Source organism: Panthera onca, chromosome A2, assembly GCF_046562875.1.
Source record: "Panthera onca isolate mPanOnc1 chromosome A2, mPanOnc1 haplotype 2, whole genome shotgun sequence".
NCBI lineage: Eukaryota > Metazoa > Chordata > Mammalia > Carnivora > Felidae > Panthera > Panthera onca.
In genome coordinates, this window is record NC_138340.1 from 18,347,736 (window position 1) to 18,374,208 (window position 26,473).

Below are 26,473 nucleotides of genomic sequence, written 5' to 3' on the forward strand. Positions count from 1 at the left end.
CTCCAGGCTCCCAACCCCAGCCCCACCCCCCAGCCAGCAACCCCACTACGGCCCTTGTGCTGTTGTTCCCATAGAGAAAAGCCAACACTGGTCACGGTAGCTTTCTCCAAGAGCTCCCTCTGCTCGCTGCCCCCCCAACTCCAGCCAAGGCTAAAGGGTACTAGCAAGGCCCACATGCTAACCTTCTTGTATGACTGGCCCCAGAGGCTTGGGACAGGGATGGACTTACAGGGCTGCCAGGATCCTGTACCACCGCTGCCTGCCTTATACTCTTTCTGGCTTTATCTTAACACTCGCCTCATGAGTACCTCTGGTCCCCATCTCCTCCAGCTGGAGACACCCATCCTTACCTCCAAGCAATTGGACAGAGGAAGAAGCAACATTATCCATGAAGAGAGTCAAGGAAGCTTCTCACAAGGTCACAGGGGTCTGAAACTAGGACAAGACTGCAGACCCACTATGGGTGAACAGCCTGGGGCAATGGCCAGGAGCCAAGGTCCCAGGGACTCTAGGGAAGAAATGGCCCGCCAGGACCCTGCACCCTCCCTCCATATGAAAGCAGCCAAGATGAGCTCTGGTCTCTCTGCCTATCCTCCTTGTGGAGCAGGGTCTCTCTCACCACAGCATTTTTCCCCTGCTCTGTTCTCCACTAAGAGATCCAGATGGTGCTCAGGCTACAGCAAAGAAAAACCTGATACTAGGAAAGGAGGAAGGCAATACTCCCAGTGCTTCCTGTTCCCTAACAAGTCCTCCCTGACATGTCTGGCAGTCAGCTCCAGGCTACTCCAGTGCCTGCACCTTTTACCTCAACTTCTGGAGCCTCATGGGGTATTCACCCATCCTTTAGGTAGAAGATATTGACAGTGATGTCCACCATAGCTGCCTCCATATGAGACCCAGAACTGGTGGGATCAAAGGACAGCAGGTAGGCCCCAGAAAGCTGATGGCACTCAGGGCTTCATGACCCACAGGGACTACAGTGGGACCCCACCATCTCTACTCAGACCAGAGCACTTTCAGGGTCTTTAATACACCTACCTATATACACGTGTACACACACACACACACACACACACACACACACACACACACACCTCCCCTCTCGATGGGGAGAGGTGGCCACAGCACCTGGTGCATCATAGTCACTAAGTCTGCTTATTTATCATTTATTTTTAAAATATATTTAAACAGCAGCAATCACTTCCAAAATGCAAAAAAAAAAAAAAAATTACAATTTTTAGAATAAAATTATATAACGTTTATGGTGCGAGTCAGAAAGAATTGAAGGTACAACTGAGAATCAAATCAGGCGGCACTGGGAATGGCTGGAGAAGCCAAGGTCCACTGGTTGGGAGGGTCAAACTGACAAAAGGGCCCAACCTGTGAGGTTCCCACCTCAATCACACCCCCAACCCCCACTGATGAAGCCAGTGTCCTCTGGGTTAGCGAAGGAGAAGCGGCAAAGAGCTGGCCCTCTGTGGGAGATTCCCCAAACCCAGTCCCCACCTCCCCCACCAGCCAGGGACCTGCTAATCGACCTCCTCCATGTTGCTGTAGGTGGGGGCTGGGCGGTCCACAGGGGGGGCGAAGCGTTCAGGGGCTGTCCGCGTGGGGGCCACCTCGGGGGCCTGGCCAGGGCCTAGTCCCTGCAACAGAATATGAGGACAGGGGTTGGGGGCTGCCCAGTATGCTGCCTGGCATCCCGGGGGTGCTGGCTCAGAGCCCCGGCACCCAAGGGAGGGCCCCAAGGCAGGCGCAGACAGCAGCGGCGTTGAGACAGAGAGACGAGATCGGGCCTGAACAGTCTCGCTTTATTAACACTTGAAATACAGGAAGCTGCTTGGGCAGGACTAAGCCCCATGCCACAGGTCAGAGCAGCAGGATGAATGGACAAACAGCTGGACAGATACCCACCCTAGATGCTCTGTCCCGGCAGGAGCCACAGTCCCCACCCTCACCCACCAGACGCACACACTGAGGCCCAAGCCCAGAGTTGGTCCCCACCACAGAGGCAGGCATTGCCTGATGGGCAGGCAGGTGGGCCAGCTCACAGCTGTTGCCTGCAGTCGAGCTCATCTCCAGCGACTCTGGGATACCAGAGGATAGAACATGTTGAGCACGAGGGCCACCAAAGCTGCCACGGTACCCAGAACAAAGTACCGGAGGCAGCCCTCATCTGGTGTGGTAGGGCCACGTGGTGGGGGGCCCACCCAGTCTTGGGGCCCCCAGGGACCCAGGGGCACAGGCCCCTCAGGTACTGGTTCCTCCTCGGCCTCCAGCTCCTGCCAAATCCGGGAAGCCTACAGTGTGTGGAAACGGCCATCAGCACCTGGGGCAGGAGGGTAGGGAGGGACCCAGTGTCCCCTGGCCATGATGCTCCCACCCAAGACTACTGGCACTAACTCCTTACACATCCCAAGTCAAGCAGCAGGGAGGTGGGCAGGCGGGAGCCAAATGGGCCATTTGCAGAGTTGTCTAGACAGAGCACCAGGGCAGGCGAATCTTGACAGCATTTTGGCTCCCTCAAAAAGCTTCCCAATTGACATGCAGCTTCTCATGGAGATTGGAGGGGGATGGTTAGCTAGTCAGTTTTTCAGCCCAGGGTTCCCACAGAGGAGCTCATGGAGGATAGAGCTGTCAACCTGAGTAATCTGGCTCCCTCCCACCCATGTCCCGATAGACAGTGACCACTGTCCTCTACTGGGATTCCTCTGCATCTGAGCAGAGAGGGCTCAAGGGAGAAGAGGGCAGCAAGGAGGAAACAAGTCCAAAGAGAGATGCAGCAGTGCCCACCAACCAGACCTATGGCATCCCATGTCAATAAGGGACGGAAGACCCCAAGGGTTCAGCAGGAACTGATGCTCACCTCAGAGGGTGGCGGCCACCCTAGCCCATGGCCAGTCTGGACAGGCCCTGTCCTGAGTGCACATCAGAACAAGGGAGTGATGACAAATGAGAGTCTGTGGGCTGGCTGGCATGTGAGGAGGGTGCAGAGGAAAGCTGGGTGAGTGTCGGGTACAGTCTGTTTATGGCATCCTACCCGGTGAGGTTCAGAGCAGCTACTTAGGCCTGTGCCAAGAGGGTGCCTGTATGCATGCCAACAGCAACGTGCTGCTGTGCATGCACCTTTTACAAGTGTCACTACAGCATGGGGATTCCTCTAACTAGGACTCTGATGTAAGAAGATCATGAATCCCAAAGCTCCAGGGGCCTATGGCTGGAAGAGAGGAGGCTGTGCCCCACCCCCTCCCGTCTATGAATCGGGCTCACTAGCCTATGAAGCCTCCCCAGCGCCTCACCTGGCTGGCAGCAGCCTCGGCTGCAGGGCCTAGGTCTGGGTGGTGCTCAGAGTGACCTGCCCTGGGGGGCCTCTCCACAGGAGAGTTCCGCCGGCGGTAGAAGAGTACATAGGCATAACGCGTCACGACCTGGCTCTCGTCTACTGTTGTCACCGTGCTGTCATCAAATAAGCGCCACCCTACAGTGAAGTGGGAAGAGTGTGAACATAACCTGCACCCCCACGCCTACCACCTATCCTGCTGGCTGCATGTGCCCTCACCCACGTCGCTGCGCTGGCTGCTGCGGTCATTGGGCAGGCGGGCACAGGCAGTGTAGTGGCCGCCAATCATGCCTCCGTAGTGGTTGATGACAGCGTACAGGTCGTAGCTAGGCAGCTGTTCCTCTTTCTGACCAATGCAAAACTTGCTCAGGTCCAGGTTCCTGTGGTCCCAGCCAGAGAAAGGTCAAAGAGTCAACAGGTGCCCAGGATGGTACCCCCTATAACCTGACTACCATCACCAGGGCTCATCACTTACCGAACAGGGAACTCCACCAGGTCGTTGATCTTGTCACGCCAAATGAAACTCCGAAAGGAGAAGCGCTTGAGCTGCACAATGAGTACGTTGGGCAAGCGCCACAGCAGCAGCTGCTTGGAGGCCTCTCTGTGTTGTTTACACTGTGGGCAGTACCTGACAGCAGACACAGGTGAGGTTAAGACCAGCAGATCTCCACCCCACCCTGCCCAACCACCTGCCTGCCACCCCATCCTCACCAAGCCTCCTCAGGCGCCAGCACCTCAGGCCGAGTGAAGAGGTTCAGGCACTGGTCCAGAGTAAAGTGCCCAGCACGGGCAGCCTCACCAGCAGAGCCTGGATCCTCAGCACACTCCAGCTCTTTGGAGGCTACCAACACAAATTCCTGCAGGCGCTCATTGTTCCGCCACACTAGAGCCAGGCTGCAGTCCTCACCCAGCTCCAGGGGGGTGTCTCCTAGAGATGGGCAGGGAGAGGCGTCATGTAGCTGTAGAGAACGGCCAGCCCAGCCTACCCATGGCTTCCACCCATAGCCTCAGACACCTTTGTCCTCCAGCCGCTGCTCTCGGTTAGATGCGTCAATTTTATAGATGAAGAACTGAGGGGTGTGGGCATTTATGGCTTCACTTGGGTGCTGATATCCAGGCACAGCAGCTGTGAAAAAACATATAATCAGAGCTCCCCTAACTACCAGGACCTAAACAAGCTCCCACTAAACTCCCCTACCCAGCTGCGGAGCCTTTCACCAGACTCTTACCTTCGGGCCGAGACATCCTCTCACCAGCAGGCAAGGAGCCAACTTCAACAGGCCCACTGGCCAGCACCTCAGAAGAAACTCCACTGGTGCTGGGCACAGAGCCCCGATCAGGAGCCGCCCATGTCCTAGGGACCCCTGTGTCCCCCTCAGCCACGGGGGTCACCAACTGGAGCTCAGGCGGCTGAATCGGGTCCCTCTCACTGTCCCCAGCCTCCAGGGAGCTAGTAGAGAGCAACGTAGTACAGCCAGTGCCCTGGGATTCCAAGGCCATGCGGCCAGGCTGGAAGGGTGGTTGGAATACACTCACAGAATACCTGGCAACAGGCAGCAAGGCAAGTAAGAATCCTGACAAGCCTACCTGGCGTCTCTATTCCCCCAACTACCACACCCTCATCCAACCACTAGACACTTACCGGGCATAGCCCTCTAGCAGCTGAGCAAGACGAGCATAAGTGAGACGTGAGGCAGGTACACTGACCAGAAATGGGTAGCCAATGTTCTCAGGGCGGCAGAGACCCTTGTGGTCAGGCCAGTGGGTTTTCTGGCAGAGCCTGGAGAGAAGGAGGAAGTAAGAATAGGGCCTTAGCCCCACCTCTTTTAACTATCCACCGGGGGCTAGCCTCTGGCCTTGGGAACTGGGTATGCCAGCCCCGCCTCCCCCAGAGTCTGGCAGAGTAGAGTGATCGGTGGAGGGCTTAAAACATGTGCCTCTATGAGAGGAGAGGAGATAGAGTGGCAAATGAAATGTGAAGAGGAGGGAAAGGGGGGGGACCGCGGGGGTCCTCACTGGTTGCAGTAGCCCACGCGGTAGCACCGGGTACAGCGCTTCAGCTTCTCGTCCTCTGACTGCTGCTTCCGCTGGCAGGCTGCACACTTGGAGATGGGGATGCTGGGCACCTGGGGGCGCTAGGGTGGGTTGTCTGGCTCAGCAAGGCCAGCCTGGTTGAGAATGCCCCCTCCCACAGGGCCTTGTGCCATCAGGTTGGTCCTCACTCACCTGCTGCACCTCTAGCACCACCACCCGCTCCTTAGCCAACTCTGGGGATAGCAGCTCAAAGCAGAGGAGCGTGTCAGATGGGGACACAGTGTCCAATGAGTGGGAGGGCAGGAATACACGGTGGAAACGATTCTTAATCACCTGGGGACAGAGGACACACAGATCCTATATGAGGACAAGCCCTTTCTATAGCCCTGCCCCAGGGCACAAGAAAGCTTGGACCTGAACTTGGGTCTAGGCAGCAGAGTGGGGATCGTGGCCCCAAAGCAGCATATGCCTCTGCTGATACCAGCCTCAGTGCCTAAGAAAATAAGCAGTCGGGTGCTTCAGAGAGCCTGAAAGTCAGGACTAGGGAAAGTATCAACCAAACCAGTACTCTGGTGAAACCAGCACTTCACCACACTGAAGGCCTCTACCCTGCTATCAATTAGTGGGGTCCTGAGACTGCAACATGGCTGTTACAGTGGAGGGGTCACATTTGAGGAGGCTCCTTCCCACTTCTATCCCCAAAGAAAAGAGCACTTCCAGGCTGGAAGCTAGGAAACTTAGGGGAAGACTAGTACACAAATCTTAGATAATACGAGGGAGTAGCAGGATGGAGGGAGAACAACAGCTGGGGGGAAAGGTAGCTCTCCAGCTCCAGTTTCTTGTTGGAAGACAGAAAAGCAGTTGAGGGCCCTCACCCAAAGGGGGAGTAAACACTGATGATGGGAACCTTGGGAACTTACAGAACTTCTGTTACACAGCCCAAAAGCCTGGTTTCACCCATGCCTCAACCCCTAGCGCACCACTGTGCAGCCACACGCACATTTGTGTGTATGTACACGGATGCCAATAACCATCCACATGTGACTACACACCCTAAGTACATACACAGATCCATGTGTGTAAGAGCTTGAGGAAAGACAGATATACCTCAGCTAGACGCAGGTTCTCAGGCTTCACGTGGACACTCTGAGAGAGGGATTCCAACACTTCACTTGCACTGGAGTTCTCCTTGCTGATGCTCACCAGAAACTGTGGTGACAAGAGTAGAGACCCTGGGGGAGGTGGACCGGGGTCTTCGGGATTGCCCAGAAATAGGAGCTTACTTCTCACCTTGATGGGTTTGCTGTGTGGCTCCCGGGCAAAATAGAAGACGGGGAGAACCTTCTGCTTCTGTGGCAAGGGTACTGGCAGGTAGAGGAATGGGTCAAAAGTGATGGAGACCTGCGGATGCACAAGTGGCACTAGGTGGCTGCACAGGGAGTTGGGAACAGGATGCTCACACCCAGGGAGCCCAATCCAGGCACTCGGATGGCTCTCAGGGCCTCAGAGCCAACCAGCAAACTCTCAGGTTTGAGAACACCAGACAGACTAGAAGGGTCTTTCTGGCAATCGAGGCCCTGCTCAGCCTCACCACTTATCAATTTGCCCCTCACTTGTACCCCACATCTTCCCAATACTACCCATACCCCTGCCCCACCTTATCGCTGTCTTGGCGCCCAAACACCCCTTTAACCTCAGTCAGGAAACCTACCCAGCCTGATTTCTGCAGCCCACAAAGCAGCCAAAGGCCTCCGTCAGCTTCTATGCCCAAACAGCATCTAAAGATGCACATGCCTCCAACCCCAGTTTGACCAAGCTAGCTAGACCAAGCTAGGAGCCTCTTTCCAGGGGAGCCCTTCACACCTTGGCACACACAGGGCACACCAGCTTCGACTTATACTGGCCCTGAAACAGGTCTACGATGAAAGAGTCATTCCTCATCTTATGCCGCTGCCATGCTTCTTCAGCCACCACCTGAGGAGCAGAGTGGTGAGGATCAAGGAGCCCTGGGGACTGGGATGTGCATGAGATATGCCCACCTCTGCCCCCAACCCTGACTGACCTCATCGGGCCGCCCATCTGAATCCACAGTTTCTGTGTAGGGCTTGTTCTGAATGCGATTCAAGTCTTCATGCAGCCCATCCAGCAAGAAAGCCATGAACTCCTGGGCATCATGCTGCGCATAGCCTGTGAACTGGCTGGCCTTGCTCGCCACAATGGCCTGGATGCAGGGGCCAAGTGTGAGCACGGAGACCCAGCACCCACCCCGTACCCAGCTGGTCAGCCTTCCCCACCCACTCTAGCCAGGGGTAGGAATGGCCACAGATCACCTTCAACTTGGAAGGCTGGAAGGCATGGTGGGTGCCCTTCCACAGTGCCCGGAGCAACACAGCAAAGCCAATGGCCAGACGCCCACCAGTCCCCAGTGGGTTGTTGTAGTTGATCTCAGCCTCAAAGGAGCGGTCTAGGGACAGCAGCCAAGTACAGGTGTGAGCAGGGAAAAGATTCCCCTCTGCCACAGCCCTGGGCTCCAGGCCCTGCTCTCACCGTGGAAGAAGTCCCGGAGCTCCCGAGTATTGGACAGAGACTGAATGACACTGTTCATGAAGCAGGTGTTGCCTAGGTTGACAAGGCCAGTGAAGCCAGGCAGACACACCTTCTTCTCTTCCTCCTCCTCTTCCTCCACACTATCTCCGCTCACAGGGCTGTGGGGCATTGGAGGCACCATACATGTGGGCTTGGGCTGTGGAAGCAAGGAGGGGCATGAGCGAGCAGCCCTGAGGTTCTCCAGCCTCTAACCTTGGCCCTCCCCACCCAGGATTCTCACCGAGGCTAGGTGTGGCTCTGGCTTTGGGGCTACATGCTCCATGGGGGTGCGGGCCACCACACCATCCAGCCCCGTGTCCTCAGATCGAGCCTTGGGTTTTTCCTTCTCCACAGCCCGAGCTTCCTCCTGGCCTGTGAGAGGGTGGGGGGCACCTCCCGGTGGGGTTGAATCCAGAGGGGTTGGACCTGTCGGCACGGCAACCTTTGCACCACCCACTGCACCTTAAAAAGGGGGAATGAGGGGGCTGGTGGTTAGCAGCATGTGGTGGGGATGAGGGTCCGAGTAATGTGGGCTGGACAATGAAGGGAGCTCGTGTGCAGACCTCGTGCAGCTGGGGCCTCCAGGCCCCCCCAGCGCTGACTTTGCCGCTTTCGGAGGCAGATGTCAATTCGAGAGGCCGTGAAGCAAAAGGTGCACTGCTCAGGCTCAATCAGGTTCCTGTGGGGAAAGGCTGAGCTCAGGGACTTAGGTGGAGTGGATATTGGGCTAAATGGGCCAGGGAGATGGAGCCCAGGGTGGGACAGGCATAGTGCTGGGGCCAGGAACCACCCACCTGAGCTTCACCTGCCAACGGAAGATGGTATGGGGCCCACAGCCTGGGTGTAGTCTCAGGAAGTTTCCATCCCTGCAGAAGCAGAGCAGGGGCAGGGCAGGAGGAAGGGTGGGAAGAAAAGCATGAGATACAATGTCCTGCCTGAAGTGCACTGTCTGCCCCGTCTCCTGCCACCCCACCCACCTGGTCTGGAAGATAAGCGTGAAATCTTGCTCGCGGAAAAGCACTCGAGAAGTGTCCCTGCAGATTTCTTTCACATACACATGCACCACCACTGAATCCGGGCCCTTCTCATATGAGTCATTCTTGACAAATGCCAGGTTCACCATGGACTCCGGCTCTACATTGAAATCACAGCTCAGCACCGCCCAGGACAGGTTCCAGCCCGTGGCTGTTCTATTCCCTATCCATCCACCAACCTTGCAACCCAACCTAGGGCTCTGCTTACCACCCCCAGCCCCACCTTTACCATCCACCAAGGTTAGAGCATCTGCTGCCTCTGCCATCTCCTCTTTGGAACGGTCACCTTTCTCAGGATCTCTGCTCCGAGCCATGGCTGGGGAGACTGGATCATTCCTGGGGGACACGGTCTTCTCTCCTGCCAAGAGTGCTAGATTCTCCTCTGAACCCAAAAGGCAGGTCTGGGGGTTCAGCGGTGGTACCCGGAGCTGTTCCTCAGCCTCAGCCTATTTGTGGCAAGATTGTGGGCAGGATCAGCCCTAGGTCTGGCAGGTGGCCCCCCACTACAGTCCATCTCTCTACCCTCCCATCTCCCACAGGTACCCCACTCTCACCTGGGTGGCTGTCTCAGCCAAGAAGGGGGGGGCATCGCCCCGGGGTCCAGGCCCATCTCTGGACCCTTCCCCATCTGGCCCTCTGCGGAGATGCACAGCCCTCTTGGCGCTGGGCCCTGCCTGGGCCCCGGGGCCAGCCCCTGCGCCTACCTCACCACGGCCCTGGGCCCTCTTCTGGTTCCGGGCCTCCTGTTTACCCCGCCGGGGCTCAGGGCCTGGCTCCAGGGCAATGGGAGATGGCTCCTGCCCATTCTCCTGACACCGCAGCCCTGGCAACGCCTCCTGGGTCCCTAGAGGTTTCTTCTACCAAAGATACAGCAGTCAGGCCCTGTCAACCACACTGGGTATCCCTACCCTACTCTGCTGTGGAACTTACCAGAAGAGAGGGCCATGTGAGCAGAGGCACCTTCTTGGGCAGTGCCAGCTGCAGGAGGCCACCCTTGCGGGCTTGTACTTTGGTGCAAGAACTTTCTATCTCAGCATAGAAAACACCACCCCACTGCCGACCACCTGGAAATAGAATAAGGGCAGTGAACTGTGGTGAGGAATATCAGAGGATTCAAATACACTGCTGGGCTCAGGGCAGATGGGCACACCTGGAAGCCGCACCACGCAGTCTGTGTCTGTGAAAGCAGCATCCACCTCCTCCAGCCGCAGGGGACCCGCTCCCACACGCAGCTTGACAATCACCTCATCTGCACTCTGCCTCCAATCAAGCAACAACTCTGTAGGAGGAGTACCAACAAGACTGTGAGGGTCTCCATAAACTCCCAATGGGGACAAGCAGGTGCCACAGACCCAACCCTAACAGGACTGCTCCAGATGAAGGCTATAGCCCCAGTACACCCTCCTCACCCATAGCACTCTAGCATCCAAAAGGCCAATTCATTACTCACCCTCTTTGGCCTGCTCCTCCCGAGAGGACACTGACCCTGACAACAAAGAAAAGAACAGGGAAATGATGATGGGGAGGCAGCCTCCAAGACCCCACCACTCCACCAAGCACCATCTTCAGTATCACAGCCAAGTATGCAGACCTCAAAGCTGAGGCTCTACCCAGCCTGCTGTGGGTTCTTCTCTTGGTATCAGACCAACACAGAAAGAACTGTCATCTCCCAACCCCCAATCTGTATGCTCAAAAGGCAGGAGGAGGAGACCACAAGCATTCTGGGAATGCCACTTTCACCTCTCCTAGGATCTCCATCCTTGCTCTCCTGGTTTGCTCGATCCTTCTGCTTCTTCTTACTGGTGGCCTCCTCCAGTCCTGGGGGACCTCTCCTTGGGCCCGTGGTGCTGGCCCCACCAGACATCTTGAGCCGCTTGGTCGACAGCCAGAGTGCCCCAGGGTCGGCAACGGCGTCTGGGTCAGGGCTACGGCGCTTTCTTCCTGGCCCAGCTATCTTGGCAACTCTTTGTGGCCAAATTCTCCAACAAGGAACTGACAGCCTAATGAGAAGGAAGCAGTGATCACTACCAAGGCCCAACAATTTGCTCCTTGGTTACAACCAGAGCTCAGCAACCCAGGATACAACTAACCCTACAGAGCAATATCTCACCACCTAATGTGGCCCTGGACACTCTCGGACTATTCTGAAAAGGAAATAAACAATACAAGTGGCAATGACAACTTCTGGCAGAGACTCCTAGTTGACTGCCATACAGACCCACAAAGATGGGAGCCTCACTGAGAAGGTGCCAGGTCAGGGCAGCCATGGCCTGGAACCAGGCTCCTCCACCAATCTGGAAAGGAGCCATGGCTCCAGCCCACAGGGCTGGCACTCTGAGCAGGGTGCTCACTTTTCCTCACTCTCACTGGCTGCTTAGTCACCACCCGAGAAGTAGGAGGTGAAGGAGGAAGGCAGAAAGAAGACAACCAAGCAGCAAGGGGACCAGGCTCTGTGGCTAACGACAGGCCCAACTCAGGTGCTACCACTGCACAGGCAAGGTCCTGGGGTTAAGGGGCTCCACCTGCTGCCTGCCAACTCCCACCTTCCTCTGAAACTATTCCCATGTGCTGTTTGGGGTTTCTTCCTACATCCCAAGAGATTTTTCTCTCCAGCTGCTGTCCCAAGCAGAGAGGGGACTGCAAAAGCTGGGGTGAAAAGGGTATCCAGCTGTCACACTACCCTTTCAGCAGCAATCCTGCCCCAGAGCCAAAGCCGGCTGGGTATCCAGTTTGAGACTGAAACAGACAGCATCCCCTTCCTTCCTAGATCCACTCACTCATGAGAAGTGGGCTAGCGACCTCCTACCCAGTTTCCCTCAAACCCGCCAGTAGATTCTGGGCTGTTTTTCCATCCAAAATAAAGTTCTCAAAATTGAGATAAGGGTAGGGATGAACAATGAATCCAGGACCCCTGGCAGCTTCAAGCCTGGCCTGAGACGGGAGCAGAGCAAACAGTGACTACTCTGTGTTCCCCAGCGTGTATGTGTGGCGGGGGTAGAGGAACGTTCTTCTATGGGGGGCTGGTGGGCTGGATCTTCAATGACGACAGATCCAGAGCCGAGGGGTGGACACCCTCCACCTCTTTGCACCAGGCCCCAGCTTAAGGTCCCGTCCCTCCCCATTCTCCCGGCGACACCGAGACAAGAGTCTGTCTAGAGACCATGTAGGCCTACACGGCTGCGCGGGGTTACTGACTACAGACCAGCGCCCTGGCCGGGCTGCGACTCAGCTCCAGCCTCCAAATCCTGCGCCCTCCACCACCTCCTCCAGGAAGCCACCCTCGCTCGCCGCCAGCCCTCTTGGAGGCAGGAAGCCGACCATGGGCGTAGAGTAACGGCCCCGCCCGCATCGGTGGGCCCGGTACGCCGCGGGGTTCGAGGAGTCGAGACTGGCACGGCACATGACCTTGAACAGGCAGCCCGGGGCCCGCGTCGCGGCCTCCCTGGCTCCTGCCAGACAGGCGAGTTGCGGCCCGTCCCACTCACCGAGCGAGGCCGCCGCCGCCAGCCCTGTTAGGGCCCTGGCAACCCGCTCTCGGTTCCGGTTCCGGCGTCTGGTCGGTTCCGGTTCCGGCGCGCCCCTCCCCCGTCCCGTCGCCGCCGCCTCAGCCGCTTGTTTTGTTTCGACTTCTAGTTACGGCCGCGGGTGGCTGAGAGCCTAGCTGGTGACGCACTTCCGGTGGGCGTGGGCATGCGGCGACGGGCAGCTCCGGGGCGGGCCCGAACGGAGGAGGCGGGGCTCCGGTGCTTTGGCCTCGCCCTGGCGCTGCTGGTGCCTTCCTGAGGTTCCGCCCAGAGACCCCGCCCTCCCCAAATCAGAGTCCAGACTACACAGTGGGTAATCACAGCGGTTTATTGGGGGCCTAGTCGGGCTGGGAACTGTTTCAAGCAGATGCAGTAACGGGCGGGGTTGGGGACTGGAGTAGGCGTCGCGCAGGGGTCACTGGCAGGTGTTGTAGATCTGAACCTGCAAGTTGATGGCTTGAAGCACGCTACGCATCCTGGCCTCCAGCCCATCCAGCTGGGCTGCTTTGCCTTCCAGTGCCCGCTCGTTCTCTTCATAGGTGCCCTCCAGCTCTAGGAGGGGAAAGTCTCAGCTGAAGGGTCCTACTCCCACAGTCCCACACCTCTGGCGCCCACCCACCCCAATCATCACCTTGTAGCCGTTGCAGCTTGTCCTGAGCAGCCTGCAACAAGCCTCGAGCTTCATCCCGAAGTTGCTCTGCCCGTGCCTGTGCAGCCAGCACACCCTGGGCCTTGCGCTCAGCCAAGGCCTTCACTGTTTGGTACTGGTCGCCTAGTGGGCCCTGCAGCAGCTGGGGATATAGAAGGCAAAGTCAGCTGGGTGTCTCAGTGGAGGCCCAGACTCTACTTCAACCCCCACCAGCTGGCTCTGCCTCAACCCACCTGCTCAGCCTCTCGGGCACGACCCTGGGCACTGCCCGCTGTTTCTTCCGCACTAGAGGCTGCCAGGCTATTCCCTGCTCGTTTCAATTTCAGAGCCTCCAGAAGACCATCCAATTGCTGAGCCCGCTCGCCTGCAGAGCTCAGTGCCTGCTCTGCACCTGCCATCTTCTCCTGAACCTGTCATGGGTGGACCGAGGGTTAAACAGGTCTATGGTGCATGCCCATAATCTTGCCCCACTGATGTCCCAGAGAAACCACACCTGATGCAGTGTCCGCTCAGTGTCCTGTGTATCAACTACCGCCCCTTGGATGGCACCCTGAGCAGCTCCCTGTGCCCTCTGGGCTTCCTCCAGTGCTGCTTGTACTGTTTCTGCCTTCTGTTTCTCACCCTCAGCCCGGCTCCTGAAGAAGAGAGGGAATCAGAGCCTGCAAGTATCAGGACCAGGTGTCAAGGATTGGGGCCAGGGTCACAGTCAGACCTTGCCCGCCGTGCATCTTGCAATAGCTGTTCTGCCCGGCGTACATCTCCCACGGTGCGTGCCAGGATTGTGTCCACATCCGCCAGGCTCTGGACCCTCTCTGCAATTGCGCCTGCCAGGTGCTGGATTTGCTCAGGTGATGCTGGGATGGAGAGCTCTAGCACTCGTGTGGCCACCATCTCAATGCTATCAGGATCAGCCCCCTCCTCTATGGGGACACAGGCAAGGGCTTAGGGACACAGATTCTCCAGTATTGGCATCGAACACAATTTTGGGGTATGGACTCAGGGACCCCACACAGAATATGGGTTTGCTACTAGGCATAGTGATTAACTACAAGGACGGGAACTGTAAGTGGGCACAGACTTGGGGTCGTGGACTTGGGGACCACATATAGGCAAGGGTTGAGGGGCTAGACATGGGGTCATAAGCACAGGTCCAGTGCAGGCTCTGACCCAAGTAGACCCAGGGACACAAGTATGAACATAGACACAGGTGACACAACCACATGGCCTGGGCCACACGGGAGGCTCACGGCTGAGGAAGTCCTTCACACTCTGGATAAGTTCCCGAAGTTCTTGGTTGGCCTTCTCCACCTGTCCCCTGGAAGCATTAGCCTTGTCCAGGGCTGCCTGGGCCCGCTGCTGTGCCTCTCCTGCCTGCCGACGGGTCTCAGCCACCTGGCTGAGGATGCCGCCACCTTCTGCCAGTGCCCGCTGCAGCTCTGCCTGCGTGTGCCGGGCCCGACCCAGTGCCAGGTCCGCCATGGCTACTGCCCCATTGCAGCTGAGGCCCCCACAGCGGGGTTGCCCATCCTCGTCCAGGCAGCCAGCACCCCCGCAAGGGCTTGTTGCACAGGGTGCATCCCCTGGGGGCCCACACACCTGCCAGGCACAGAACAAGTCAGGGCCCTGTGGAAGGAACAGCCACACCCACATGTCCCACCCCACACTTGTGCCTCACCAGTTCATTGATGCCTGTCAGGCTCAGGGACTGGGTACGGGCTGAGAGCTCGCCTAGTGCCTGCTGGTTGGCCATGTGCTTGCGGTTGAAGTCCTCCTTCTTGGCACCTATTAGCACCTCTGTCCTGTGCCGGGTATCTGCTGAGTTGCTCACAGGACTGGGCACTGTCAGGGCTGATGTGTTGGCACGACGTTCCGCCTCTGCAGACAGACTGTGGGCGTGGCGGATGCTGTCATAGGCACCTATATTGGGCAAAGGTTGGCAGTCAGCTAAAGATCACTCAACCCTGGTCCACCTGCCTAGTTGGCCAACAACCCACCCAAGAAGTTTGAATGCTTGAGCAGGTCCAAATGCTGGTCCAGCTGCCGCAGTGTGAGATTAAGTGCAAGCCCATCTCGCTCCAGACTGCTCAGTGCATGGTTGGCATTGAAGTTCTCATCCTGCACATCAGTCAGTTCTGCCTCCAGCTGGGTCAGGTGCTCAGTGGCCTCCCCAATTTCACGCCTGTGCCAGTAGGGAGTGGTGTTTAGAGAAGCTTCAGGCCACTGGGCCTCTGCCCCATCCCACCACATATCCTCAGGCCCATCCGCACCGTAGCTCCTCTGTGGCCTCCACAAGTTGCGCAGTGGAGGCAGCTGAGGTGTTGCGGGCACCCACAATCCCCTGCACAGTCCCCAGCTTCTCCTGCATGTGCCAGAAGCGGCTCTCAAAGGCACCCAGCACACCCGTCTGCTGCAGCTCCTGTGCCCGCTGCTCCAGGCGCCGCGTACGGGCAGCCAAGTCCTGTACCACACGGTCCCAGTCCCCGAAGCATGTGTGGCATGGGTGGCAAGCAGGAAAGACCCCTGAGAAGCCACGGGCACACTGGTCACAGCGCACGCCAGACACGCCTGGGCGGCAGCTACAGTGGCCCGTGGAGCGGTGACACTGAGGCGTGTCTATTCCACGAGGGTCACAATCACAGGCTGCAGAAAAGGGCAGACCATGAAGTTAGGGTGGCAGTGGGACATCCTGAGAAGTCCCCCATCTACTCTAGCCCTGCCAGCTCTCACCGCGGCACTGCAAACCAGGGTCTCCCCAGTGGAGCTCTTGGCACTCAGAACAGGTTCGCCCACCAAAGCCAGCACGGCAGTGGCACTGCCCTGTGAACTAGAGTGGGAACAGGGCAGAGGTCAGAGCCTCAATCAGAGGCTAAGCCCTTGAGAGTTAAGACAGACAGCTGGCACCATCCACCCAGGGATCCACAGGAGAATCTCATACCTCATTGCAGGTGGGGCCTCTGGCTCGGCTTGGGTGGCAGGCACAGGGCTGACATCCATGGCCACTGGTAAGGTTCCAGAAGTTGGGGGCACAGCGGTCACAGCTAGGGCCCTGGACATTGGGGAGGCATGGGCACTGCCCACTGCTTGGGTCACAGTGGCACCGGTCAGTGGACGGGCACTGCTGGGGATCTGTGCCCAGCAAGTTGCAGGTGCAGCCTGTGCCAGTCAAACACATTAATCAAGGAGAGCCTGAGCAGCAGAGCCCTGCCCCAGCCATCCCAATCCCACACTCACGGTGACAGCTCTGTCGAGTGGCCTGTCCATGGAAGCCAGGCTTGCAGTGGGCACAGTGTGGCCCCTCCGTGTGGTATAAGCAGCGCAGGCATTGCCCCGTGCGGGGGTCACAGGCATCAGGGTCCGTGGGGTCAATGTTCCCACTGCACTCACAGGGCTGGCACTGGCCACCTGGCCTTGATGGGTCCCCAAAGTGCCCAGGGGCACAAGCTTCGCACCGCAGCCCTGCCCACGGTTGGGAAAGGCATGAGTGTTCAGTTCAGCTGCCCCACCCTGATCCCATGCCTGCACCTTACTTACCTGTGTAGCCTGCCTTACAGTGGCACATGATCTGCTGGGAGTACCCATCCCGATGGCAAGAAGTAGCAAAGTGCCGCCGGCTCCCAGGGCCTTCAGGGCAGGGACAGGGCCGGCACTGGCCCCCATGTGGTAGCCGTGGGTCCCCGTGGAAGCCAGCAATGCACCTTCAGGGAGGGGCAGGAAGAGATATGTGATCCCCGAGCGGCATTCCCACCCACCAACCCACTCCCAGCTGCTCCAGGCTCACCTTTCACAGTGCTCACCCCCTGTGTGATCACGGCAGCCCAGGCAAGTGCCTGTGTGGGTGTCGCATTCATCTGCATGCCCGTTGCAGACACATGGCTGGCAGTTAGGGAATCCCCACTGGCCACGCTGGCAGCGATCGCAGCGAAGCCCAAAGGCACCAGTTCGGCAGGGGCATTGCCCACTGGTCCCTTCACATAGGCCACTGAGTGCCCCCTCGGGGCTGCACTGGCAGGCTGGGGGCAAGGCAGAGGCTGAGCCAGGGAGGGGATTTGAGGGAATCTAGGTGGGGTCAGGGTGGGAAAGTCAGGGAATGGAAGAGAACTTCCAGTGTCCTGGTGCTGAGAGCATGGGGCCCAATGCAGAGTTAGAGGAAGGAAGAAGCAGAGTCGGAGGGAGGAGGGAGAATAGTAGTGGGGAGGAGAGAGAAGGAAAGGAGGAAAGAAAGGCAGGCAAGTACCTTGACAACCTGTGGGGCCAAAGCCGTAGAAACCAGGGGCACAGTGATCACAGCGGCGCCCAACCACTGCAGGTTTACACAGGCACTGACCGCCATGGGGATTACACTCAGAACTCAGTGAGCCCTGGGGGTCACACTGACAGGCTGTGGGGCAGGTGGATAGGGCCAAGTCAGGCTGGGGCCCCACACCTCTGCCCCACCGACCCACATCACAGACACTTACGCAAGGCACCATTGTAGAGTAGGGCAGACAGGCTGATGAGGAGGGGGACACAGGCCTCAGAGGGAAGGGTCTTACTGGGCACCAGACCCTCCTCGTGACAACGGTAGTGTTCAAAGGTGGCACGGCGCTCCAGGGCAGCAGCATCACCCCCACTAAACATCTCCAGCACGAGGACACGGGGAAGCAGCACCAACTGAAAAGATGAGCAAGGAAGAATGAGGTCCAGACCCAAGACCATATTGACACTGCCAGAGCACTTAGCACCACCATGGGCCTGCCTCTTCTGTCATAGGCCCCGCCTATCCAGCCACCACCACTACAGGTCCTATCCCATAGACCTTGCCTTCCTAGTCAGTGTGGGGAGAGAGGACTATTCACCGAGTCAATGAGCAGGCTGGGTCTAGAGTAGGGGGCCTCAGGCTGGGCACTTCCCCCTGTCCGCACCAGCTTCAGATGCAGCTTATAGGAGATGCCAGGCTCAAGGCAGACAGGTCTTGGAAATACCATGTACCTGGGGGGAGACAAGGACAGGTATGGGGTTCACCCAGGGTCCCTGTACCCACCGTCCTAGGCCTCCTCACCCCGCACACAGCAACCCAACCATCGGCCAAGAAAGATGCTAGGGCTGGTATACAGATTTCCACAAGCATGCCTCACTGGACTCCTATACCTGTGCAGACCAATCTCTGAAAATGCTCGCTACAGCCTTGCAACCCCATGGCATTTCCCTGGCACAAATACTTGCCAATTTTTCTTCAATGGCCTCCTCACATTTCCTCCAACCTTGACCTCCAACCTATGCTCCTCTTCACCAAGACTATGTCATTCCCTCCAACCTGGCTCTGCCTTTCCTAGGTCATTCCCATCAGCCTACAAACATCTTTTATTCCCCCTTGAAAACATCTTCTCTTAATCCCTGAGTCTCCCGTAGCTGTTGTTTTATCTTTGCTCTCCTCCCCAATAAATTGAACTGTGGTCACTGCCTCTACTCCAGCCTCGCACTCCAATGGAGTTTTTATGCCAACGTGCCATCAAGATGCCTGTATCAAGCTCACCATAAACCTCCATGTAGCCAAACCCAGCAGCCTCTTCTCTGTTCCCGTCTGCTCCAGCATTTAGCAGCATGCGATGAGAGCAGTGCACCCTCCTTCCTGAGACACTCTTCTCTCCACTTCTGGAACCCTGTCCACACTCCTGATTTCCCCCCACTGCCAACTCTTCCTTCTCTACTGGCCTCTAACACCCAGAGCTTTCTTCTGGTCCTCCTTCCTTTCTCTGGTCATTTCATCTAGACCTATCTCTTTAGTGACAAGTCCCAAACTTATATTTCCAACTTGAGGCCTCTCAGTAATTGCAGACATAGAAATCCAACCATCCACTGGCCTTCTCTCGCATGTCTAAGCAACTCAGAACAGCTCCTCCCTATGTCTCTATCTCAATAAAGAGCCCAACACCCACCCAGATGAACAAACTCAAAACTCTAGACTCATCTTTCCACTTTCCCTTTCCTACACTTCTAACCCATCATCTCTGCCACTAGAACCCTCTGGAACCTTCATCATCTCACCACATCAACCGCTAAACCTCTGTCCAAACCACTGTCACTCAGCTAACTCAATAGTCTCCAGCAGATCTTCCAGCTTCCCCTTTGGTCCCTTTCAGTCTGTTCTCCACTCAGAAAGTAGAGGGATCTTTGTTAAACACAAGTCGCAGTTGGTAAAAATGTCTATAATGGGTACGACCCCTTTTATACTGCTCTCTCTACTTCTGTGTATGTTTGAATATTTACATAATAAAAACATCAAAAAAGAAGGTGACAAAACAGATACATGAAACAAATATTACCCAGAATGTAATAAAACAATAATCAGACCAGGCACATCCCTGCTCAGAATGCTCTGATGCCATCCCTTCCCACTGTGGGCATTCCTTATAGTGACACTAAATGAGTTCCCATTAATTCTTGCCACAGACCTCTGGAATTTAGACCCCTAAGAGAGCAGGCCTATTCTACTTCCTTCCTCTGACCTCTGCCACGCCTAACAGCACCTGGCAAACAGCTCTCAGGAGGAGGCACTTGAAGCAAGGGACAGATGAATGAGCAGCGGGGGCTTCCAAGTGCCCTTCAGAGAATTAGGGCTGGCCTGCACCCCTCCACTGTTATAGATGCTACATTAGTGCCCTCACCTAGTTTCTGGTTGCAGAGTTCCTGGAATGTGGTCATCCTTGGGCAGCATGTGCCCACACGGGCCATGAGCAGACACAGGCCCTGGGCGCTGCACGGCCACTTCCATCTCTGCCCATTGCTCAGGGACCTGGTGGAACAGGATGATGAAGGAAATGCTACCACACCTGGAGGTTCAGCTCTGGGTCAGGTTTCACAGAGTCTGACCTGGGGCTCCAAGCGCAGCAGCAGATCATAATCCATGGCTCTTGGCACAGATGTCACCAGGAACTCCAGTGCCTGACCTTCCTGCAGTCTAACAAAGCCCCGGCCTGTCCAGGATACAGTCCCACCAGGGGTCACCAGGCGCTCCACCACATCCAGCACCTGTGAGGGATGCAGCTCAGGGTGGATGCCTAGGTAAGGCACCATTTCTTCTACCACAACCTGTCCCCAAACCCCAGCTCTTCAGCTGAGGCCCTGTCCAAGGCTGGACACCCTCCCCAGACAAAGTACCACCCATAACTCTGCACAAGCCTTGCCCTCCAACATTGCTCCCTACCTGTCCTCGGGTGTCCTCAGCCTCCCAAGTTAGGTGGTCAAGGAAAGGCCGGAAGTAGCCAGGCTGCACCTGCTCACAGCGTCGCCCCACCATGTGCTGGCGACAGCGGCACTGACCTGTGGCCTCATTGCACCTGGGAAGCCCACGTTTACTCAAGAAGGATCCCTTACCCTGCCCAAGATCTCCCCCCCACCAGACCCCTTATACGGCACTCACTGGGGATCCAAGGCACCACCCACGTCGCAATCACATGGACGGCAGCCAAGCAGGTCGTGGCTCAGGCCCCAATGGCCAGGCTAGGGGAGAGGAAGTTGCTGGGGGCCAGAAACAGACCCCCCCCCCCACCCATCAGGGAATCCAATGACAGCTCTCAGCCTCTACCACCCCTTGGAGAAAACATGGTCCCTAGACCATGGCTCCCACCCTTGGCCTCCCAGCTAGGAACAGACCCTAAGCTCTCCCCAGTGGAGTATAGACACCACCCCCTCACCCTGTGCTCTGAGAATAAGTGCAGGACCCCAGAACCCCAGCCCCCTGCAGTCGCACCAAGCAGCGGTTGCAGCCACGTCCAGTCACTAGACGCTTGCAGAAACAGGTTCCACTGTTGGGGTCACAAGAGGTGATCCCAGGCACTGTGCCCCGTGCATCACACTGACATCCTGCGGGGAAGGAGACCCATCAGCACTCTGGGGAACATGGTAGTGCTGGTGTTCATTGGGTAAAAAGTAAGAAGTCGAGGGTTAAGGTTAGCACAGGAGGTAGGGCAGGAAGCACATACGCCGACAGCCTGCAGGGTCGCTGGCACTGAGCCCAAAGAAACCATCACGGCATTGCTGGCAGCGAGAGCCCACCACATGTTCTTTGCAGCGACACTGGCCCGAGACCAGCCCCAGAGCAGGATCATCATGGGGATCACAGCGACCACCATCTTGAGAACCCATGGGGTCACAATCACAGGCTGAGGGCAAAAAGAGGTGCAGGGTCACCCTATTCCAACTAGCCCAACACCACTTATCTCCCAAGCCTCTTTACCCTGGATTCCCAGCCTGGTTTCACCCCACGCCCCCTCCCACCCACCCCCAAACCCCTGCAACCTGGACAGCAGTCTGACTTCCCAGTTCCTACCCCAGACTCAGCCTTCCCTCTCCCATGCCCAATCCCAGCCTCACAGCGGCACACAGCAGGGTCCCGCAGGTCCTTGGTTGGGTCACGGTAGAAGAAGGGTCGGCAGAGCTCACAGTGGCGCCCAGCTGTGTTGTGCTGACATCCATCACACACACCTCCACTTACGTTGCCAGATGCCAGATATATGGCCATGTCGAAGTGGCAGCTGTGGGCATGCCCATGGCACTCACACTCTTGGGGGAGGGGAAGGCAGGACAAAGGTCACTTGAGGGCCAATGTCCTGAAGGTAAGGGGTGTAAGGGTCCCAATGACAGAGCAGGTCCCTGCCACAGGCCAGAATTTGTGGCTGTGGGCTCAGGTACTTTAAGGTCTCAGCATTATACTGACCCGCTGCCCAGAGCAGATTGTGAAGGAGAGTTAAGGGAATCCCTAAGGGCATGAAGGCCTGCATACTCTTTGGATACAGTCTGGGTGTTAGGGGCTTGACCAACCAGCTCTAGGTTTTACTCATGGCACAGCCAGACAACAGAGTTCTGGGGCTATGTGGGCCAGGATCTCACTCACTCCTGCAGGCATGACTGTGGCCATCTTCAGCCGGACGCCAGGGCAGGTCATGATAGAAATCTTGACACCGCTCACAGTTGAGGCCACGAGTGTTATGTTTGCAGATGCAGGCCCCATGAACCTAGAAGGTGGGCAAGCAGGTGGTCAGCACTGTCCAGCCACGTCCGCCCCTGCCCCCAGCCCTATTCCAACCAGTTAAAGCCCCTCACCATGCCCTCAGCATGCACTGGTGCCCCTGGGGCGGGTGCACACTGTGAGGCGTGTCCATAACAGAAGCAGTTGCCACGCACAACCAGCTCGTAGAGGGCATAATAGTATTTCTCACGGATCTCCCGCCGTGGGTCAAGCAGGTTGTCCCCCAGTGTATGCAGCCGTGTCAGATTCACCCGTAGGTTAGTGATCTTCAGCAGGTCTAAGTTGGGTGAAAGAATTGGGAGCCAGCTGGCCAGGCAGGCTCTTGTTACTCCATGCCCACTCAGGGGCTGCAGCTGCTAAGGTCACCTTGGGAGACCTCCTGTCTATTGCTATGTGAGCTAAACTGGACTTGGCACCTGCCCTAAGAAGCACCCAAAATAGCTACTGAGGCCCCAAATAGTCACCGGCCGGACGCTGGGACTGTGCCAGGCTCAAAGGGAAGAACACTCACTCTGGATCCGTGGGCTGTAGGGGTCTGGGATAGGGATGGCAGGATCCAGCACACGATAGATGACCTGGAGGAACATGGGGTCATTAGAGGCACTGGACCCTGCCTCAGGCCCATCATCTCCCCTATTCCTGCCCCAAGTCAGATCCCACCCCTCACCTCGCCTTCAGTGGATGGCTCAATCTCTGAGTAGCGGGACTCACAGACTACGTCATCCCAGTGCCGTGGGGGGGCCAGTGGGACTCCTGGAAAGTCAGCCCCACAGTCATAGGAAAAATATCGGTACACATGCCAGGTGCGTCCAAAGTCTGCTGAGCGCTCCACCAGCATGGCAGCAGGACGAAATGTCTGGGTGGGGGGCATGGCTGATCAGTGGGCCTCAGGCCCAGGCCTATCAAGAGCCCTGCCCAGCTGGGGCTTGCCCTCAAGCAGTTCATGGACAGGTGGGGGTGACCGCTGGAAGCCAAGCAATAGTCAGGGAGGGTAGCCCCTTCTAATGGGGAGGCTCAGGGGTCATGGGGCCCAGGGAGGCAGCGCGTGCAAAGGCCTGGAGGCAGAAGGCAACAGAAGGTGTGGGCCATGAAGGAGCCTCCCATGCAGCCAGAGTACAGCATGTGACCTCAGGGAGGCTGGGCTAAGTTGCTGGGAATCTGTTCAGGGGTAATGGGGAGCCAAGCAGGGTGATTCAAGCAGGCTCCCAGACATGCGGGCACCTTGAAGGTCATAATGAGGTGTGTGAAATGAAACTCAGCCTCCAAGTCCAGCTGGATGGTGACCACGGGGACACCTGAGGCAGGAGTCGGAAGTCAGGGACTTGAGACTACTGGTGGGCAACCCCACTCACCCCATGCCCTACCCACGGCCTCACCATTCTCTGACTGCCACCAGGCTGTCCGGCGCTGTGGTGCAAAGCTGGTAACTACATTCTGGATGCGATGACTGTTTGGGTTGTCTCTAGCAGAGAAGGGGCGCCGGGAATCACACAGGAAGCACTTCTTCTCATCCTGGGTTGGGTCAGAGTCAAGGTCAGGGTCAGTGCTTCAGCCAGTGCCAGCATCCCCTCCCCTGGCCTAGCCACCCCCAGCCTCACCTGAAGGTGACTAACGATGCAGTAGGGCTGGGGGCCATGCAAGCCACAGGTGGATGAGGCAGTCAATCTGTCAGCACGGCCCACTAGCAGGTCACCTGTGGCGGGGTAGCAGCTTCCCCTCGAACAGCCTGGCACATCTGGGGCCAGGGCCTGGGCCAGGGCGGTGGCCAGCGCTGGGAACAGTGGGTCAGCCAGTTCTGCTGCGCTCCCACCCCGCAGCCCCAGGGCTAGCTCCCCCCGGACCCACCATCTCATCCCACAAACCCCAGGCCTTCACTAGGCCCTCTCACCACTCAGCAGCAGGCCCAGTCGAAGCTCCCAGGGCCCAGGCAGTCCCCGCAGGTCCCTCCCTGATACCCCTGAGGCCCGCTCCATCCTGAAGAAGAGGGGAATCCAGATGAGGGGGGATGAGAGATCTGTAGCCCAGGCCCACCCTACCCCTCCCTTGGGGTCCCGTGCAGACCCTGCCCTTGTAAGTCCCTGGCTGATTCCCCACTCAATCCTCCCTCCGGCAGTCCCTCCACTAGCACAGTCCTGCGACTTTGAGCAAAGTTGAGAAGTACGGCAAGAAAGAAAGCGTGGAGCGGATCTTGGGCAGGAGTGCAACACTGTGCAGAATTTCCTCTCCCACCTCTCCAGTAATGATCCTCATTCTAGAAACCAGACATAGTCCAGCTCACCTGCAAAACTTTATTGTGCTCCCTTGGTCTGGTTCAGACCAAGGGGCAGGGGGTTTGGTTTTAGGCCACCACAGTTAGGGAGCGCACCACGTAGGGGGCATGGCATGAGCAAAGAAAAGGAGTCTGATCTTCTGAGACTTCACACGGCCCACAGAACCCAGCCTTTCTCCCCAGCATTGTGAGTGCTGTGGAAGTCACCATCAACTAGGCTGTTCAGTTCCAGGGTTCCAGCATCAGCAGGTAAGTGAGAGAGCACACACGGAGGCATCAAGCTCCTCTCTTTAGGGATGTGGGAAGCTTTAGGCTGGCCTGGCCAGAGCCACAGGACAAGATGGAGGTAGGACGAGAGATGGAGAAAAGCCATCCCCTTGCCCAAGTCACTGTTCCAGGAGGCTCCACCTCCCTTAGTCACTACAGCAAGTATGCACAAGAAGTGCTGTCTCAGTTTCCCGGTGTGAAAATGGGTGCTGGGCAGCTGACAACAGAGGCAGGGAGTGAATCCAGATCTTATGGCTATTCATCCGTTCCGCACTTTCTGGCCTGCCAGGAGGCCAGAGCCCGGGCTTGGAATGCGAGCTGCTGGCGAGTGCCCCACCCAGGCCCCTGGGACCACAGGCGGACCGTGGACTCCGCAGGTCTCTAAGTCCAGGCCCCTGTGGCTCTGAGCTGCCACAACTGTGCCCACTCTGTCTGGGGCCAAGTGGAGAGTACCCAGAGCTGTGGAACTGGGGGTGGGGGGGGGGGAAAGCTGGAGGTTCTTCACAGGCATCACCAGCCTTCTCAAGGAGTGTCTGAGCAGGGGGCAGTCAATCTGATGGACTTACAGGGTCTCAGGAGGTTACTCCAGTTTTCTGAAGTAGGGGTCTCCAGTTACCCTGAGGGTCATGTAATCAACCTGAGGGGCTAAGGGTATTAGAGGTCATTCAATTTTAGATCACTCAGAAAAGGACCTATCAGTGTCAAAGGCACTTGATGGCCTCTGTGAGTTTTATGTCATCTCTGGTTTCTCAAGGACAGATCACTAGAGGATATCATGGAGTCACATGGGGGTTACTTGAGGTCAGTAGGCACCCAGTGGGGTCCCTGGTCCCTCAAGGTCAGGAGATTCTTGGGTCAATCTGGAATCATTCAGGTAGTCTGAGTTACTAGCTGGGATCATTCAGGAGTCTGTCTTACTAGCTCCATACACCACAGTCAGCAGGTGGCACATGCGTTTGCCCATAGCCACATGTGTTCAAGCAGCTTTGCTGCCCTCTGTTCCAGGGCCCCAGGATGACACCTGCTTGCTCAGTATCTGCTCATTCTGCACCAGTGGTGCTCCAACCTTGAGGATCAGGTCATCTGAACCAGGTTCTGACCTTTGGCCCTAATCTCTGACCCTGGTCCTCAATTCTGTCATGACTTTAACTCTGACCCCAGCCCTAAGTGAGCTGTAACCCTAATTAACATTTGAGCCCTGTTGTGAACTTTGACCCCAGCTCTGATCCCTACAAGAATCTGGACCTGACCTGGACCCAGCCCTGACCCTCCTACACCATCCCTGTTCTGACTCTGACCTGTCCACTGACCCTGATCCCACTCCATACCCCACCCCACCATGGACCAGCCATGAACCTTTTAGCCAACTCTAGCTGTTAGGCACCCACTTCAGCAGCTCTTGGGCTCAGCTTGTGCCTGCTGTACCCACTCTCCTGCATCTTGCCCTGTGGCCACCAGGCTATGTGTGCCCTTCTGCAACTCTACCACGCCTAACTGGGCCATCTGCAACTCCTAGAGCAGGACTTGAACCGAAAACCCACCCCACCTAGATCCTACTATTTCAGACAGATTGCTGCCCAAGGTTCCTGGGGGCGGAAGGGGGCTGAGACTCTGCCTCAGCCCAGTAGAGCCCAGTCCCAGCCTAAATCCCACCTCTGACACCTCAATGCCCAGTGTACCCATATCACCTTGCCCAGGCCCCCAGCCATGCCCATGGCATGTACTGCTTGCTCTTCTGCCCTCTCAGCCTGCTGCTGACAAGG

General features: G+C 57.2%; 3 protein-coding genes across 20 annotated transcripts in view; 1 reads left to right on the forward strand and 2 right to left on the reverse strand.

Moving 5' to 3' along the window:
* The window catches only part of NDUFAF3 (NADH:ubiquinone oxidoreductase complex assembly factor 3), a 339,096-nt gene that overhangs the window by 69,979 nt on the left and 242,644 nt on the right, over nt 1–26,473 (forward strand). The window lies entirely within an intron of this gene.
* On the reverse strand, nt 1,151–12,650 carry USP19 (ubiquitin specific peptidase 19). Of its 18 annotated transcripts, none has more exons than XM_078443083.1 (27): nt 12,400–12,650; nt 10,735–10,994; nt 10,445–10,480; nt 10,145–10,273; nt 9,925–10,058; nt 9,549–9,848; nt 9,224–9,440; nt 8,938–9,094; nt 8,755–8,826; nt 8,524–8,639; nt 8,202–8,416; nt 7,922–8,117; nt 7,705–7,838; nt 7,437–7,595; nt 7,238–7,348; nt 6,665–6,775; nt 6,482–6,583; nt 5,567–5,707; nt 5,357–5,475; nt 4,983–5,120; nt 4,570–4,883; nt 4,356–4,466; nt 4,052–4,268; nt 3,816–3,968; nt 3,560–3,720; nt 3,300–3,478; nt 1,151–1,646 (listed from the first exon to the last, which is right to left on the reverse strand). In XM_078443083.1, the coding sequence occupies exons 2-27, from the start codon at nt 10,856–10,858 to the stop codon at nt 1,530–1,532; spliced, it is 3,963 nt and encodes a 1,320-aa protein (XP_078299209.1). In that variant the 5' UTR covers nt 10,859–10,994; nt 12,400–12,650; the 3' UTR covers nt 1,151–1,529. The 18 variants fall into 18 exon arrangements, with proteins under 18 accessions (XP_078299209.1, XP_078299207.1, XP_078299204.1 ...); XM_078443081.1 differs by having other exon boundaries at nt 8,202–8,422; XM_078443078.1 differs by having other exon boundaries at nt 8,202–8,422; nt 9,218–9,440.
* Nucleotides 12,828–24,258, reverse strand: LAMB2 (laminin subunit beta 2). Its single transcript, XM_060633604.3, has 33 exons — nt 24,236–24,258; nt 24,063–24,148; nt 23,773–23,945; nt 23,551–23,686; nt 23,396–23,469; nt 22,842–23,030; nt 22,686–22,749; nt 22,249–22,451; nt 22,040–22,160; nt 21,520–21,708; nt 21,129–21,308; nt 20,897–21,009; nt 20,567–20,646; nt 20,351–20,483; nt 20,017–20,175; nt 19,812–19,939; nt 18,003–18,135; nt 17,625–17,817; nt 17,402–17,545; nt 16,946–17,177; nt 16,699–16,862; nt 16,399–16,623; nt 16,103–16,320; nt 15,895–15,991; nt 15,435–15,807; nt 15,162–15,346; nt 14,843–15,084; nt 14,415–14,763; nt 13,880–14,087; nt 13,661–13,802; nt 13,401–13,577; nt 13,150–13,309; nt 12,828–13,070 (listed from the first exon to the last, which is right to left on the reverse strand). The coding sequence occupies exons 2-33, from the start codon at nt 24,145–24,147 to the stop codon at nt 12,934–12,936; spliced, it is 5,406 nt and encodes a 1,801-aa protein (XP_060489587.1). The 5' UTR covers nt 24,148; nt 24,236–24,258; the 3' UTR covers nt 12,828–12,933.